We start from the raw sequence: 17,375 nt of genomic DNA, 5'->3' as shown, positions 1-17,375 counted from the left end.
CGAATCTCAAGGTCACAACCCAGTTTTTCTAAAAATTCTATGGCGATTAATCTGTGTCGTCTTCATCTGGATCAAGCCTGAAGTCGTGCCCGCTAAAATTTGTGTTGTGTCTCACGGACCGCTCCAGTCGTTGCAGCTCTGTCACCTACCATCGCTTCTGTGACCAAGCGAACCCATCTCGTCTGCTCTGGGGCTACGACTGATCAGCTTGCACTATCGTAGGACCAGCGATACGCCACTCCTCAGTGCCGAGAGAAAATACTGTAGATAAGCCATTTCCAACTATCTCAAATATGTAAGCATCTTCCCGTTCTAATAAACGATTTTCACTGTAAAGTACTTGTCATCTTTGTCTCTTCCGCCACCATCAACGTAGTACGAATGGACCCTAGACCATCACTGACACGGTTATTAAATTGATTTTCCCTGATTAACTGATTTTCCCTAAAAGTCGGCAAGCTTACAAATTTGACACAAAAAGCCGTTAAGTTCGTTAATCCGAATTTTGTTCGTTATCCGAGACAAAATTTTTGCAAAATAAAAGTTCGTTAACCGATTTGGTCGTTAACCAGGACGTTCGTTAACCGGGGTTCCACTGTACCATTAATTTCATCAGCATTCTCAATTTTGAGTTCTCTTACAGAAATATAAAAAATACAGATATAATGTTTTTAACATTTTATTCATCTTTACTGAAATTAATATGAAAAAAATCTTAAATCCAGTAAAAACAGAATGTTTAATAATGGAACGAATGTTTTTGACCATGTACAATGTCCATCTTCAGGTTCTAAGAATGGAATATAATGAATTTACTATTCATTATATATCATTCTTTTTGAAAGCATATTTGAAATTATATGCATTCAAAAATTACAAATTTATATAGCAAGTCATGTGTGCAGAAGCATAAATATATCAAATAAAACATAGAAAACAGGAATAAATTATTAATAAGAAAAATATAATATGTAAAATAAAATAATTAAACAATACAGCAATATAGACAAATATTGTAAATAAAAAACATTAATATAGCAAAAAATGTGATAAACAAAACAATAAAACTTCAAATAATGCTCTCGAAGCATGTGTGTGAGACTCTGGACAGGTTCGAACTCTCACTAAAATTTGTTTTAAAATATTTTTTGAAAGAAAAAAACAAAAAGAAACTAGAAATATTTTTTTGTATGTAAACATGATGCAAAGTTTAAAACAATAGAAGAATGTAAGTCCTAAGATTGACCATTTCTTGTTGGGGATTAAATTAAACTTTGATTTTGACCTCTCCAACAATCTAAGTTGAGACCTTGTTACACTTAGTAATGAGTGATCAACCACTTAGAAAGTGAGGATGAGGAAAAGCAATCAATCTGAATGGGCAATCAAGGATAGAAATTTATAAAAGCCTGGGAATTCTAGGACGTGATAGTTTCTTCTCCTGAAAATTCTAAGTGTCGGACTAATTGTTGTGTGTGTCTTGTGTCCATCTTCATCTCCATCTCCCATCCTTGGATCGACATTTTCCCATCACAGAAGTCAACTGCATCATCCCAGAGATGTCAAGAAAACTGTCATTTATGAACCAGGGACATTCTTTCATTTGGGACTATCTTGGAAAGGAGAGGAAGACTCAGAGGCCAGTGCTGACTTAGAACTTCCAAGATTGCATAAATCTAGTTAGCTCCTTTTGTTAATTCAATTAGAAACTTCAGACTAGGAGGCGTTAAAGAGTTTAATGCCTCCTAGTCTGAAGTTTCTAATTGAATTAACACAACTGTTGGTGTGACATCCAATCCAAGTATTTAATATACCTTGTTCCTTTTATGTCGAATAAATGGTTTCTTGTAACTCTAGAGCCTGTCTCAGCCACAAACAAATTTTAGTGACCCCTTGACCCTCTTGACATTCTCCCCATTGACAACTTTACATGTGACACCACTGAAGAATCTTTAGAGTTAATTGCAATCCTTTTCTTACTAGCCTTATAAATTTTGAAAGTTTCCAAATATTTAAGTTGGGTTGTAACTGAACATCAGTGTCATAGTCAAAAGCAAAGGCTACTAAGCCAGTCATATATAGGTGTTTCCTAATGGTATCTTGATGTTCCCTGATTCTAGTGCCCAAAGATCTGTAAATTGCTCCAATGTACTTGTAGCTATGATCCACTTTGCTATCCTGTAAGGCAAGGGTCACTACAGCCTGCGGGCCAGATCTGGCCTGCCGCCACGCTGTGCCTTAATGAGATAAAATGCAATTATTTATATGGAAATATCAGATTGTAGATGAACTTACTATATAGAAAAACTTAAAATAAATGTAAGTAAAAATGCCAAAATTGGTCCAATCTGATTTTTGCATTTGACAGTAATATAATTTTAGGAAAATCAGAGAAATAAAAGATTTAGCAACTTTTTGTGACTTTGGATATCAGAGCGCTTTTTGTGTAAGTATCTGCAATGAAGTTTGTAAGAAAAGCAATTATGTGCTTGCTGTAGTGGTCGTCTTTGTGTATTGGGAAATAAATATGTTGGTTTTCTTTATTTTTTGTGTATTTAGTATACTATATTGAACAAACTGGTTATGCAGGCCGCACTTGGCATTCTCTCAGTTATCTGGCCCGTTGTGGAAAAAGTTTGGTGACCCCTGCTGTAAGGGAATTGAGTAGATCTCGGGTAGAGTCCTCTCATTAGCATGATCATTATTATTTCTGAGTAATGAGAATGTAGTAGGGCTTCATCTGTATTTGATTCTAAAGTTGGAGAGTTTTGCTAATTCCTTCAAGATATCCCATAAAACTTTGTTGTAGGTAGATGACAGTCCTAAAGAGACAGTCCTACCATCATCACACCTGGAATTCATCTGATTGTAATAATGATGTATGACTGTAAACTTCAGTTGGTAATCATGAGCTGTTACTTTATGGAAGATACAATGTAGCTCTTGGTCCCTGAGTTGAGAGTTGGAACAATGGGTTTAGGCTCTTAACTAGGGCCTTGAAAGCAGCTAGCTTATAAGAAAATGGACTATGCAAAGATGGAGGAATGAATAATGGCTTGAAAGAACTTTTATAGTAAACATCAGTAGAGAGAGCCATTACTTACAGTGATAAGTACAACAAGGAAACAGGCTTGGTAATCATAATCACTTTGTTGTTCAAGGTGGAGTAGTAAGCCATATGGATTGTTGTTAATGCTATCAAGGAATTCTGAGATTGGGGTTCACAAGACCAAATAATTAAGATATCATCCACCTATTTGGTATAAAGCAAAATCAGGTGCTCAAATTCAAAAAGAGCTTCTTGCTTGAAATGTCCTACAAAGAGCTCACATAGGTAACCTATGTGAGCTCTTTGTACCTGAAGTGGAGCTACCCATCAATACACTTTTAGTTTGGAGTTATGTGGAGCTCTCAAAGATGAAAAAGGAGGAATGACAAATGATGTGTGCTAAGTCCAAGATTGTAGAATGATATTTGTCCAATTGAGTAATGTTGGAAAGGTGAAAATTATGAAATTCATAGAAGCAAGGTTCAATTTTGATAAAGGAAAAATCAGCTGAAAATCACATACCATGAAGTAAATTTGTCACTGTGTAGCAATGTACCATAGACTGTGAGTAAAGGACTAGTAATTATATGTGAAGATTGTTGGAAGTTCACCTTAATAAATTGATTAAGAATTCTCTTGACATAACTTGAAGGTGAAGCAGACTTTTATGACTATGTAAATTTGTAATTTTCAAATGTATATAATTTCAAACTTGCTCTCTATTCTATTCATTATATTCCATTCTAGAACTTGGAGATGGCCATTGTACAAGGTTGAATCATTTGTTCCGTTAATAAACATTCCATTTTTACTGGATTTAAGAGCTTTTTGGTATTAATTTTAGTAAATACATCCAGTTTTGGAGTTTTTTTCATCTTTACTGAATTAAAAAAATAATCGATTATTATTATGAGAATAAAGTGCTAACAAAAACAGTGCCTTTTAAATGAATAGATTATACTTAGATTTAGATTAGATAGATTAAACTTGAAGATATACAAATAATAATTGACTAAAACTTACTAACATACACTTTATGATACACATCGTTGTGTAATTTTGATTTTAAATATTTAATGTTTATATTTTGGAAACTGCATTTAACAAGTATAACAAAGCAAAAAGTTTGTTTTATTGAAATATTGATTTCTAAAGAGATGAGTTATTTATGTAATAAAATGATAAGTATAAAAATATCAATATCAGCAAATATAACTCATGGTATCCAAGCATATATTAATATCTGCTAAACTTTTGCTCTTATTTATTAAACTTTTGGTAGTCAATATTTAGCTTTAGGTTTCTTGGATAATCATTTGTATCTTAGCTCTTCTTCCTTCTTTTCTTCTCTTTTCTATGTCTCATTTTGTCAATAATTTAATTTATTCATAAATGGGCATTAGGTTTAGTCTACAAAAGTTAGATATAAATTTTGCTTTAAAGAACTTTGTGAAAAAATTGATTGAAGACTCACAAGCTTGAGAAGAAAGTGGTATGTTTTGATTTCCAGCTTGCTGTGAGTACATAGTAGGTGTATGTTTCTTACTTTTTTCTTTAGAGTTATGAAGATAATTAAAATTATAGGTATAAAATTTAAATGAATGTTATTCCAAAAGGACATTAAATCTGAAAATATATTATAAAACTCATAAATTTTTTTAGAGGCATATATTAAACACTTAAAAAAAAGAAATTTCATTTCTTCTCTTTTAATTTATCTTTATTTTCTCTTTAAATTCTGTTTGTTGAAACAATTATTTGATAGAGTATAGTTTTATCAATAAAATACATTCAATTAAAATTATTATTTATGATAATTTTAGAAATTATTTTGCAATTTAGTTTATTTTAATTAATACATTTAGTTACTTATTATTATTGTAGTTGTTGTTATCTTTGTTATAATATATTATCACAATACTTTTCATTCAGATTTTATTCCATGTTTGATATAAATGAATTATAAATTACTTCCAGCATCCTGATTCCGAACCATTACAGGTTGATGAAGCTGTTGTGCAGAAATTACATAGTTTCTTCCCTCAGGTGGACTTTGATCATATACGTAGTTTATTAAAAACGTAAGTAATTTGTTTATAATTATTCAAAAAGTACAGTGAAATTCCATTAACATGGCATCGTTGGGCCCAACGTGGTACTAGGTTATCAAATATGCTGACTTATTGGACGATGGAGTTTTTTCTGGTTTTTTCAATTCCCTGGACACAATTTTACATATCTTTGCATGTAAAAATTACAAATCTGTCTTTTATAATTATTTAACACATCATTTCAAATTTTCCAGATTATTTCTACTCTTTGTTGGTTTGAAACAGTTTTAAAACACATTAATCTTACTTTGTGCTTTGTATACTTTTATCTGTATATACTCTATTCTATATCTATAACTATATCTCTTTCTATATACCTATATTCTGTACATTTTACACATTAAATGCAAAATGTTATGTCACTGTTAACCAAAACTAAAACTTTACAAAGAAGTGCTATAAATAGAGACTCAACTTTGACTGCCTGGATGAAATATATCCAAATCAATTAAGATGGACAAGTACTTTATTCACACTTTTTGAAATGTCATGTTTCAATTAATTTGACTTTGATTTTAATTTAATTTTAAATTTAAATTAAATATTTATAAATTTAAGTATTATTTATAGGTTTAATTGACTGGCTACCTAGTTGCATATAAATACAAATGAATACCCAATGCACTGATACTCCCTCCCCAAAAACAAGCTGGACATTTTGCCTTATCAGTTTGCCAGCATACCAGATGCTGTGTTAATGGAATTTCACTGTAGTTGTTATACAATGTTTAAATTTTATATAGGTTTGCTACTTGATAAAATGCATTCTCCATATCTATATATGAAAATTTTTAGCACTGATAAGTAAAAAACTTCAATATAGTAATTTCAGTTTTGGAATTTATTTATTCTGCACATTTTTTATTTTTGATTATTTCAAATATTTTAATTTATTTAATTAAGTAAGTATTTTGGTCATTAAAAAATAGCTGTTAATGAAATTTCTTAAGCTAAAAGGGAGTTTACATTTATTAAGCATTAAGATTAATCAATTACTATATTATTGCTTATGTAATATAGTGTTTGAATGTGATTTTGGGAATTTTACTATCAGACAGTGATATTTAAAATATTTTCATTAAAAGTTTTCTATAATAATAATTTGTATTTCTGTTGTTTTATCAGAAGTTTTATAGTCTTAGCATATATTATATTAAGCGTATTGTATACCAGTCTGTATATCATTTTATTTTTTATGTGAAAATGTAGAATACATAGGTTATACATTAAATCTTAGTTAAGATGATGATATAAATTTTTATATTTGTGAGCAATTATCCATTGCAATACTTTCAGTAATTTTTATTTTCATTTTCATATCAGCCTTCTTTGAATCCTAATACATCCCCTCTAAATTCTATTACTATTTTATTACAAATAAAAAATATTATAACATTTTTATTGTAATAAAACTAAGCTAAAATCACCAATATAATATCAGATATTTTAGTTATTTACACAAGCACTTAAAAGAGGTTTTTTGACAATTAGCACATCTGCAATACCCTTCTAACAATTAATAGAGACTAGGAATCACTCAGATATGTATTTTAACAAATTATTTTTATTATATGCATTTCAAATCAGTAACTGCTGAACTTTCTTCCATCTACCAAAATATAAAAAACTATTTACAAAATACAATGATTAATTTAAAAAATTACAAATCTAAAAACTTACATAGATGTAATTTATAACAAATGTAGTAATAGGATGATGTGGTAATAGAACTGAAATTTCTATTACTGGAATTCTTATGTTAGAACAAAATNAAATTATTAAAAAACTAAATATTTAAAAAGTTTTTAAATTCAATTTTAAATAGATACAGATCCATAAGCATTTGAATGAAACATTTAAATGCTAAAAGATCTGAAGGTAAAATGCAAATTTCTTCAAAAACATTAATCAAAACACTAAAGGATTGCTGCTTTCAAAGTGGTCTCTTTGGTTGAAGAGTTAAAATGGAGCTGTTGTATCTGAATCACTGTTTAAATTTTATTTAAATACTATTTAAATATATAGAATCACTTTTCTCAAACTGCACTTAATTAAAAACAATCACACTTCAAACACCATTTTAGTATGCAACCTTTTTTTATTACTCTTCAAACGTTTTTGGTCATTTAATTGACCTTCGGGAAACAAAATCAAACGATTCCAATTTCTACAGAACAAAAGCATTTGAAGAGTAATAAAAAAAGGCTTCATACTAAAAGGTTGTGTGAAGTATAATTGTTTTCAATAAATAGAATGCATGGAAATTTCGTTGTTATAGTAATTCGTCTGCTATAAAGCAGGGCTTTGTTGTGATAATATTACATTATTGTTATGTTTATTATAATAATTTGTAGTTTAATTGTAGAAATTATTTTTTATTAATGTTAATTTTAAGTTAAAGTTTAATTACTATAAATTGAAACTTTTAGTATTTTATTAATATTTATTAATTCACGACATTAACTTATTAAAAAAAATATTAAAGAAATTCATCCAAATTAGCTTTGATATTTGACATTTACGTATATATAATTAAATATAGAAACTTTCTGAGCTATAAATTTGTTTTTAGAGGCTTTTGTTGAATAAATTATTGAATAAATTAGTGTTAAATTAATGAATGAAAATATTACCTTTTCCTTTCTACTTGATTACTTTACTTATCAAGTAATACACATTTACATTTGCTGTTTCACCAATTTCTGAAACCTGAACAACGAAGAAAGAACAACAAGCACACACAGTGTTGCCAGATATGAATGTACTATAACTAACAATTAGTTTTTAAAGCAGTTTAATTATAAATATGATGTATTTCATCAGTATTAGGGTTTCTCAAATGAGATCCCGATTGTTTTTTTAACCCGGGAAATTCTTCTCATTCCGGAAAATTCCACAAATTTCTTAAAAGTTCACTTTTTTCTTATTTTGTGTTAAGGTTGAGGAAATTTTGCAAATAGAAAGTATAATTAACTCACAAACTGTCAGAATACATTTGTATTTATTAATTTTAAAACTACTTATTAGTTTTTTAAATTTTTGTTTATTATGGCATGTCACAAATGGTCAATAATCAGTACGTAGCTTATTTGTGGCAGGACTCTGAAAATTCTTTACTTGTCAGAACCCGTAATATCTGGAACAACTGTGCTTATGCTGTCTTAATTTTTAACCATGCCCGGTAGCTTCGATAACTGCGTAACGTCAGATTGTGCAAATTGGGCAAGAATACAAACGAGTACAAAGTCTGCAAGTATGAAGTTTTTCTTCATAAACCCAATNTTCTCAATTTTGAGTTCTCTTACAGAAATATAAAAAATACAGATATAATGTTTTTAACATTTTATTCATCTTTACTGAAATTAATATGAAAAAAATCTTAAATCCAGTAAAAACAGAATGTTTAATAATGGAACGAATGTTTTTGACCATGTACAATGTCCATCTTCAGGTTCTAAGAATGGAATATAATGAATTTACTATTCATTATATATCATTCTTTTTGAAAGCATATTTGAAATTATATGCATTCAAAAATTACAAATTTATATAGCAAGTCATGTGTGCAGAAGCATAAATATATCAAATAAAACATAGAAAACAGGAATAAATTATTAATAAGAAAAATATAATATGTAAAATAAAATAATTAAACAATACAGCAATATAGACAAATATTGTAAATAAAAAACATTAATATAGCAAAAAATGTGATAAACAAAACAATAAAACTTCAAATAATGCTCTCGAAGCATGTGTGTGAGACTCTGGACAGGTTCGAACTCTCACTAAAATTTGTTTTAAAATATTTTTTGAAAGAAAAAAACAAAAAGAAACTAGAAATATTTTTTTGTATGTAAACATGATGCAAAGTTTAAAACAATAGAAGAATGTAAGTCCTAAGATTGACCATTTCTTGTTGGGGATTAAATTAAACTTTGATTTTGACCTCTCCAACAATCTAAGTTGAGACCTTGTTACACTTAGTAATGAGTGATCAACCACTTAGAAAGTGAGGATGAGGAAAATCAATCAATCTGAATGGGCAATCAAGGATAGAAATTTATAAAAGCCTGGGAATTCTAGGACGTGATAGTTTCTTCTCCTGAAAATTCTAAGTGTCGGACTAATTGTTGTGTGTGTCTTGTGTCCATCTTCATCTCCATCTCCCATCCTTGGATCGACATTTTCCCATCACAGAAGTCAACTGCATCATCCCAGAGATGTCAAGAAAACTGTCATTTATGAACCAGGGACATTCTTTCATTTGGGACTATCTTGGAAAGGAGAGGAAGACTCAGAGGCCAGTGCTGACTTAGAACTTCCAAGATTGCATAAATCTAGTTAGCTCCTTTTGTTAATTCAATTAGAAACTTCAGACTAGGAGGCGTTAAAGAGTTTAATGCCTCCTAGTCTGAAGTTTCTAATTGAATTAACACAACTGTTGGTGTGACATCCAATCCAAGTATTTAATATACCTTGTTCCTTTTATGTCGAATAAATGGTTTCTTGTAACTCTAGAGCCTGTCTCAGCCACAAACAAATTTTAGTGACCCCTTGACCCTCTTGACATTCTCCCCATTGACAACTTTACATGTGACACCACTGAAGAATCTTTAGAGTTAATTGCAATCCTTTTCTTACTAGCCTTATAAATTTTGAAAGTTTCCAAATATTTAAGTTGGGTTGTAACTGAACATCAGTGTCATAGTCAAAAGCAAAGGCTACTAAGCCAGTCATATATAGGTGTTTCCTAATGGTATCTTGATGTTCCCTGATTCTAGTGCCCAAAGATCTGTAAATTGCTCCAATGTACTTGTAGCTATGATCCACTTTGCTATCCTGTAAGGCAAGGGTCACTACAGCCTGCGGGCCAGATCTGGCCTGCCGCCACGCTGTGCCTTAATGAGATAAAATGCAATTATTTATATGGAAATATCAGATTGTAGATGAACTTACTATATAGAAAAACTTAAAATAAATGTAAGTAAAAATGCCAAAATTGGTCCAATCTGATTTTTGCATTTGACAGTAATATAATTTTAGGAAAATCAGAGAAATAAAAGATTTAGCAACTTTTTGTGACTTTGGATATCAGAGCGCTTTTTGTGTAAGTATCTGCAATGAAGTTTGTAAGAAAAGCAATTATGTGCTTGCTGTAGTGGTCGTCTTTGTGTATTGGGAAATAAATATGTTGGTTTTCTTTATTTTTTGTGTATTTAGTATACTATATTGAACAAACTGGTTATGCAGGCCGCACTTGGCATTCTCTCAGTTATCTGGCCCGTTGTGGAAAAAGTTTGGTGACCCCTGCTGTAAGGGAATTGAGTAGATCTCGGGTAGAGTCCTCTCATTAGCATGATCATTATTATTTCTGAGTAATGAGAATGTAGTAGGGCTTCATCTGTATTTGATTCTAAAGTTGGAGAGTTTTGCTAATTCCTTCAAGATATCCCATAAAACTTTGTTGTAGGTAGATGACAGTCCTAAAGAGACAGTCCTACCATCATCACACCTGGAATTCATCTGATTGTAATAATGATGTATGACTGTAAACTTCAGTTGGTAATCATGAGCTGTTACTTTATGGAAGATACAATGTAGCTCTTGGTCCCTGAGTTGAGAGTTGGAACAATGGGTTTAGGCTCTTAACTAGGGCCTTGAAAGCAGCTAGCTTATAAGAAAATGGACTATGCAAAGATGGAGGAATGAATAATGGCTTGAAAGAACTTTTATAGTAAACATCAGTAGAGAGAGCCATTACTTACAGTGATAAGTACAACAAGGAAACAGGCTTGGTAATCATAATCACTTTGTTGTTCAAGGTGGAGTAGTAAGCCATATGGATTGTTGTTAATGCTATCAAGGAATTCTGAGATTGGGGTTCACAAGACCAAATAATTAAGATATCATCCACCTATTTGGTATAAAGCAAAATCAGGTGCTCAAATTCAAAAAGAGCTTCTTGCTTGAAATGTCCTACAAAGAGCTCACATAGGTAACCTATGTGAGCTCTTTGTACCTGAAGTGGAGCTACCCATCAATACACTTTTAGTTTGGAGTTATGTGGAGCTCTCAAAGATGAAAAAGGAGGAATGACAAATGATGTGTGCTAAGTCCAAGATTGTAGAATGATATTTGTCCAATTGAGTAATGTTGGAAAGGTGAAAATTATGAAATTCATAGAAGCAAGGTTCAATTTTGATAAAGGAAAAATCAGCTGAAAATCACATACCATGAAGTAAATTTGTCACTGTGTAGCAATGTACCATAGACTGTGAGTAAAGGACTAGTAATTATATGTGAAGATTGTTGGAAGTTCACCTTAATAAATTGATTAAGAATTCTCTTGACATAACTTGAAGGTGAAGCAGACTTTTATGACTATGTAAATTTGTAATTTTCAAATGTATATAATTTCAAACTTGCTCTCTATTCTATTCATTATATTCCATTCTAGAACTTGGAGATGGCCATTGTACAAGGTTGAATCATTTGTTCCGTTAATAAACATTCCATTTTTACTGGATTTAAGAGCTTTTTGGTATTAATTTTAGTAAATACATCCAGTTTTGGAGTTTTTTTCATCTTTACTGAATTAAAAAAATAATCGATTATTATTATGAGAATAAAGTGCTAACAAAAACAGTGCCTTTTAAATGAATAGATTATACTTAGATTTAGATTAGATAGATTAAACTTGAAGATATACAAATAATAATTGACTAAAACTTACTAACATACACTTTATGATACACATCGTTGTGTAATTTTGATTTTAAATATTTAATGTTTATATTTTGGAAACTGCATTTAACAAGTATAACAAAGCAAAAAGTTTGTTTTATTGAAATATTGATTTCTAAAGAGATGAGTTATTTATGTAATAAAATGATAAGTATAAAAATATCAATATCAGCAAATATAACTCATGGTATCCAAGCATATATTAATATCTGCTAAACTTTTGCTCTTATTTATTAAACTTTTGGTAGTCAATATTTAGCTTTAGGTTTCTTGGATAATCATTTGTATCTTAGCTCTTCTTCCTTCTTTTCTTCTCTTTTCTATGTCTCATTTTGTCAATAATTTAATTTATTCATAAATGGGCATTAGGTTTAGTCTACAAAAGTTAGATATAAATTTTGCTTTAAAGAACTTTGTGAAAAAATTGATTGAAGACTCACAAGCTTGAGAAGAAAGTGGTATGTTTTGATTTCCAGCTTGCTGTGAGTACATAGTAGGTGTATGTTTCTTACTTTTTTCTTTAGAGTTATGAAGATAATTAAAATTATAGGTATAAAATTTAAATGAATGTTATTCCAAAAGGACATTAAATCTGAAAATATATTATAAAACTCATAAATTTTTTTAGAGGCATATATTAAACACTTAAAAAAAAGAAATTTCATTTCTTCTCTTTTAATTTATCTTTATTTTCTCTTTAAATTCTGTTTGTTGAAACAATTATTTGATAGAGTATAGTTTTATCAATAAAATACATTCAATTAAAATTATTATTTATGATAATTTTAGAAATTATTTTGCAATTTAGTTTATTTTAATTAATACATTTAGTTACTTATTATTATTGTAGTTGTTGTTATCTTTGTTATAATATATTATCACAATACTTTTCATTCAGATTTTATTCCATGTTTGATATAAATGAATTATAAATTACTTCCAGCATCCTGATTCCGAACCATTACAGGTTGATGAAGCTGTTGTGCAGAAATTACATAGTTTCTTCCCTCAGGTGGACTTTGATCATATACGTAGTTTATTAAAAACGTAAGTAATTTGTTTATAATTATTCAAAAAGTACAGTGAAATTCCATTAACATGGCATCGTTGGGCCCAACGTGGTACTAGGTTATCAAATATGCTGACTTATTGGACGATGGAGTTTTTTCTGGTTTTTTCAATTCCCTGGACACAATTTTACATATCTTTGCATGTAAAAATTACAAATCTGTCTTTTATAATTATTTAACACATCATTTCAAATTTTCCAGATTATTTCTACTCTTTGTTGGTTTGAAACAGTTTTAAAACACATTAATCTTACTTTGTGCTTTGTATACTTTTATCTGTATATACTCTATTCTATATCTATAACTATATCTCTTTCTATATACCTATATTCTGTACATTTTACACATTAAATGCAAAATGTTATGTCACTGTTAACCAAAACTAAAACTTTACAAAGAAGTGCTATAAATAGAGACTCAACTTTGACTGCCTGGATGAAATATATCCAAATCAATTAAGATGGACAAGTACTTTATTCACACTTTTTGAAATGTCATGTTTCAATTAATTTGACTTTGATTTTAATTTAATTTTAAATTTAAATTAAATATTTATAAATTTAAGTATTATTTATAGGTTTAATTGACTGGCTACCTAGTTGCATATAAATACAAATGAATACCCAATGCACTGATACTCCCTCCCCAAAAACAAGCTGGACATTTTGCCTTATCAGTTTGCCAGCATACCAGATGCTGTGTTAATGGAATTTCACTGTAGTTGTTATACAATGTTTAAATTTTATATAGGTTTGCTACTTGATAAAATGCATTCTCCATATCTATATATGAAAATTTTTAGCACTGATAAGTAAAAAACTTCAATATAGTAATTTCAGTTTTGGAATTTATTTATTCTGCACATTTTTTATTTTTGATTATTTCAAATATTTTAATTTATTTAATTAAGTAAGTATTTTGGTCATTAAAAAATAGCTGTTAATGAAATTTCTTAAGCTAAAAGGGAGTTTACATTTATTAAGCATTAAGATTAATCAATTACTATATTATTGCTTATGTAATATAGTGTTTGAATGTGATTTTGGGAATTTTACTATCAGACAGTGATATTTAAAATATTTTCATTAAAAGTTTTCTATAATAATAATTTGTATTTCTGTTGTTTTATCAGAAGTTTTATAGTCTTAGCATATATTATATTAAGCGTATTGTATACCAGTCTGTATATCATTTTATTTTTTATGTGAAAATGTAGAATACATAGGTTATACATTAAATCTTAGTTAAGATGATGATATAAATTTTTATATTTGTGAGCAATTATCCATTGCAATACTTTCAGTAATTTTTATTTTCATTTTCATATCAGCCTTCTTTGAATCCTAATACATCCCCTCTAAATTCTATTACTATTTTATTACAAATAAAAAATATTATAACATTTTTATTGTAATAAAACTAAGCTAAAATCACCAATATAATATCAGATATTTTAGTTATTTACACAAGCACTTAAAAGAGGTTTTTTGACAATTAGCACATCTGCAATACCCTTCTAACAATTAATAGAGACTAGGAATCACTCAGATATGTATTTTAACAAATTATTTTTATTATATGCATTTCAAATCAGTAACTGCTGAACTTTCTTCCATCTACCAAAATATAAAAAACTATTTACAAAATACAATGATTAATTTAAAAAATTACAAATCTAAAAACTTACATAGATGTAATTTATAACAAATGTAGTAATAGGATGATGTGGTAATAGAACTGAAATTTCTATTACTGGAATTCTTATGTTAGAACAAAATTCAGATATTGTAATAGAATAAATTTTTGAAATTATAAACATGTACTGTACAGTAGCATATTTGTTAAATTTCAAGTAAAAAAGAATATAAAATAATTTTAAGTTTTGTATAAAATTAAGTGATTCTTGCCAAAATAACCAATTTAAAAATAAAAATAATTAAATAAAAGTAATAAATGTTTATTAAGTAAATTTCTATAAAATGTTAATACATAGTTACTTGTTTACTTAACAAAGTATAAGTTCATTCAAATTTTTTTCCTTTTATAGGAAAAAAAATTGAATGAACTTAATGCATAGACTATATCCAAACATTTTAAATTTTATCTATATATTGCATATTAAAGATATTACAATATTGACTTAAAATATAATATATATACATACAACATACTCAATTCTGACATGCCCTTTTTTACCCATTTTTCTTGTATTAAGTAGAAGTACACATTAGAATCAACAGTATCTTATATTCACAATACAAAATAATTCATTAGTTCATCATATGGTATGTTATTCCCTGGTAATAGACATTTTTGGCTATACTCACAATGTTCATTAGTTTAAATAAGCTTTGCTGGTAATGGCTGTTTAATTAAAACTCTTTTAAAATTTAAAATCTTTTCAAGATGATAATACAACATACACGGAGAAAGAGTAACTAAATATTACCTATTTTGTGATGTTTGTATTATTTTTGTTTCTTACTTAACAAAACTTAATAATAATGATTACTTAAGAATTTTTTTTCTCTACAAATATCTTAAAATTTGAATTCAAATTCATAGTACATCTTAGAATTGGGGAAATAATACAGTAATCATTCTAAAATTTTTATTTGGATATTATAATTTAATTTTTTTAGTCAAAAGAATTATTTTCTACACTAATACAATAGTTGGTTGGAGTGTAAGTTATGTTTAGTTTCATAATTTTATTATTTTAAAGTAAATACTTTATAGCAAGGCCAAAATTTTTTCAAATGAACTACCAGGTTAATTCCATAACATTCTCATTTTAGCCCAGTTGCTTTAACAATGCACATAAAAGCATTTTATTACTCTAAAATATATGTGTGTTTCTAATTTTATGATTATTTTTTTAAAGTCATGTAAATTTATAAAAAATTTTTTAGGCATAATAATCAAGAACATGAAGTGATAGCTGCTCTTGCTGCAGGAAGTAGAGGTTCTAACAGTCGTCATCAAAGTCCTCATCCAAGTTCTCCAAAAATGAAATTACGTTATTTGAAGCTGGTATTTCCAGAAGCTGATGAGGCAGTTTTGTTTGATGTTCTTCATAAGTAAGATTTTGTTTTTGAATAAATTTAATTAGTTAAATATACAGATATAATACTTTAATATAACTGAATACAGTTGTCTTCCTTATTCAACATTTGGTTATCTAAATATATGATATATTGTTTAGTGATATGCTGCATCTATGGTCTGATTTTCCAATTCCTGTTATTGCTTTATTTGACAGTGCATAACTTACTGTGGGGGATAGTTTTATTTATTTATCTACATGTTGTACCTACTATGCATTTTATTTTTCTAGCTGCATTTTTTTTACTTTAATTAATAGAATTTTTTGTTTATCAGTGAACAAAGAACATAATAAGTGAAAAGAGAAAATGATTTTCTACCTGAATAATAATTAAGAATAATCAGATACAAAGCTTATTTTATATTTATTCAGTAGAATCTACTTATTTTAAATACTCTCAGCTATACTGATAAAAATAACTGAATGATAGTATTAAGCAGGGTAAGTTAGTGGAAATTCTTATTTTATGAAAAAAAGGTCAGAATTGTCATGGTATATTCCAGAACATAAAAGTTACTTAAAAGGCAACTCTTTTGAAGGATTTTAATTTAATTTTGTTTGTTAAATGAAAGGAAGTTGTCCTCTGTCACCTTTGACAGTCATCTTTTTAATCATGTATAAAGGTAAAATCTCTACTTGCATAGAATGAGTGTCAAAAAACTGATTGGTGTCATTCTAATATAAACAAAATACATTCTTATGCAAATGTATTCAAAATGATTTTAAACTAATTTCATAAGAAAAGTATTATGAATATGTAAATATAAAATATGATTTTGAAGGAAATATGGTATACTAATAACTTTAAAACAAACTAGTTTAACTATATCATTAGTTACCAAATCAATCATTCATTTACTTTAAAAAAATTTAAGCTTTTAATATATTTATGTTGAAAAGCAAAAAGGAAGAAAAGGGGGAAAATATTTTAATCTATATATATAAAAATGAATGTATGTCTGTCTGTGTATGTGTATAAAAAACTATTTACAAAATACAATGATTAATTTAAAAAATTACAAATCTAAAAACTTACATAGATGTAATTTATAACAAATGTAGTAATAGGATGATGTGGTAATAGAACTGAAATTTCTATTACTGGAATTCTTATGTTAGAACAAAATTCAGATATTGTAATAGAATAAATTTTTGAAATTATAAACATGTACTGTACAGTAGCATATTTGTTAAATTTCAAGTAAAAAAGAATATAAAATAATTTTAAGTTTTGTATAAAATTAAGTGATTCTTGCCAAAATAACCAATTTAAAAATAAAAATAATTAAATA

The 17,375-nt window shown here is 28.2% G+C and overlaps 1 protein-coding gene across 1 annotated transcript in view; it reads left to right on the top strand.

Moving 5' to 3' along the window:
* LOC111632511 overlaps positions 1-17,375 on the top strand; it is a 91,121-nt gene that overhangs the window by 44,978 nt on the left and 28,768 nt on the right. Inside the window, exons 8-9 of the mRNA XM_023376944.1 lie at positions 5,027-5,130; positions 15,890-16,057. Coding sequence (XP_023232712.1) covers positions 5,027-5,130; positions 15,890-16,057 — 272 coding nt within the window. The remainder of the gene's footprint in view (positions 1-5,026; positions 5,131-15,889; positions 16,058-17,375) is intronic.

Source organism: Centruroides sculpturatus, unplaced genomic scaffold, assembly GCF_000671375.1.
Source record: "Centruroides sculpturatus isolate CEXI.00-Female unplaced genomic scaffold, Cexi_2.0 scaffold612, whole genome shotgun sequence".
Classification (NCBI taxonomy): domain Eukaryota; kingdom Metazoa; phylum Arthropoda; class Arachnida; order Scorpiones; family Buthidae; genus Centruroides; species Centruroides sculpturatus.
The sequence above is the reverse complement of the archived record's forward strand: the minus strand, read 5'-3'. Positions and strand labels throughout refer to the sequence as shown.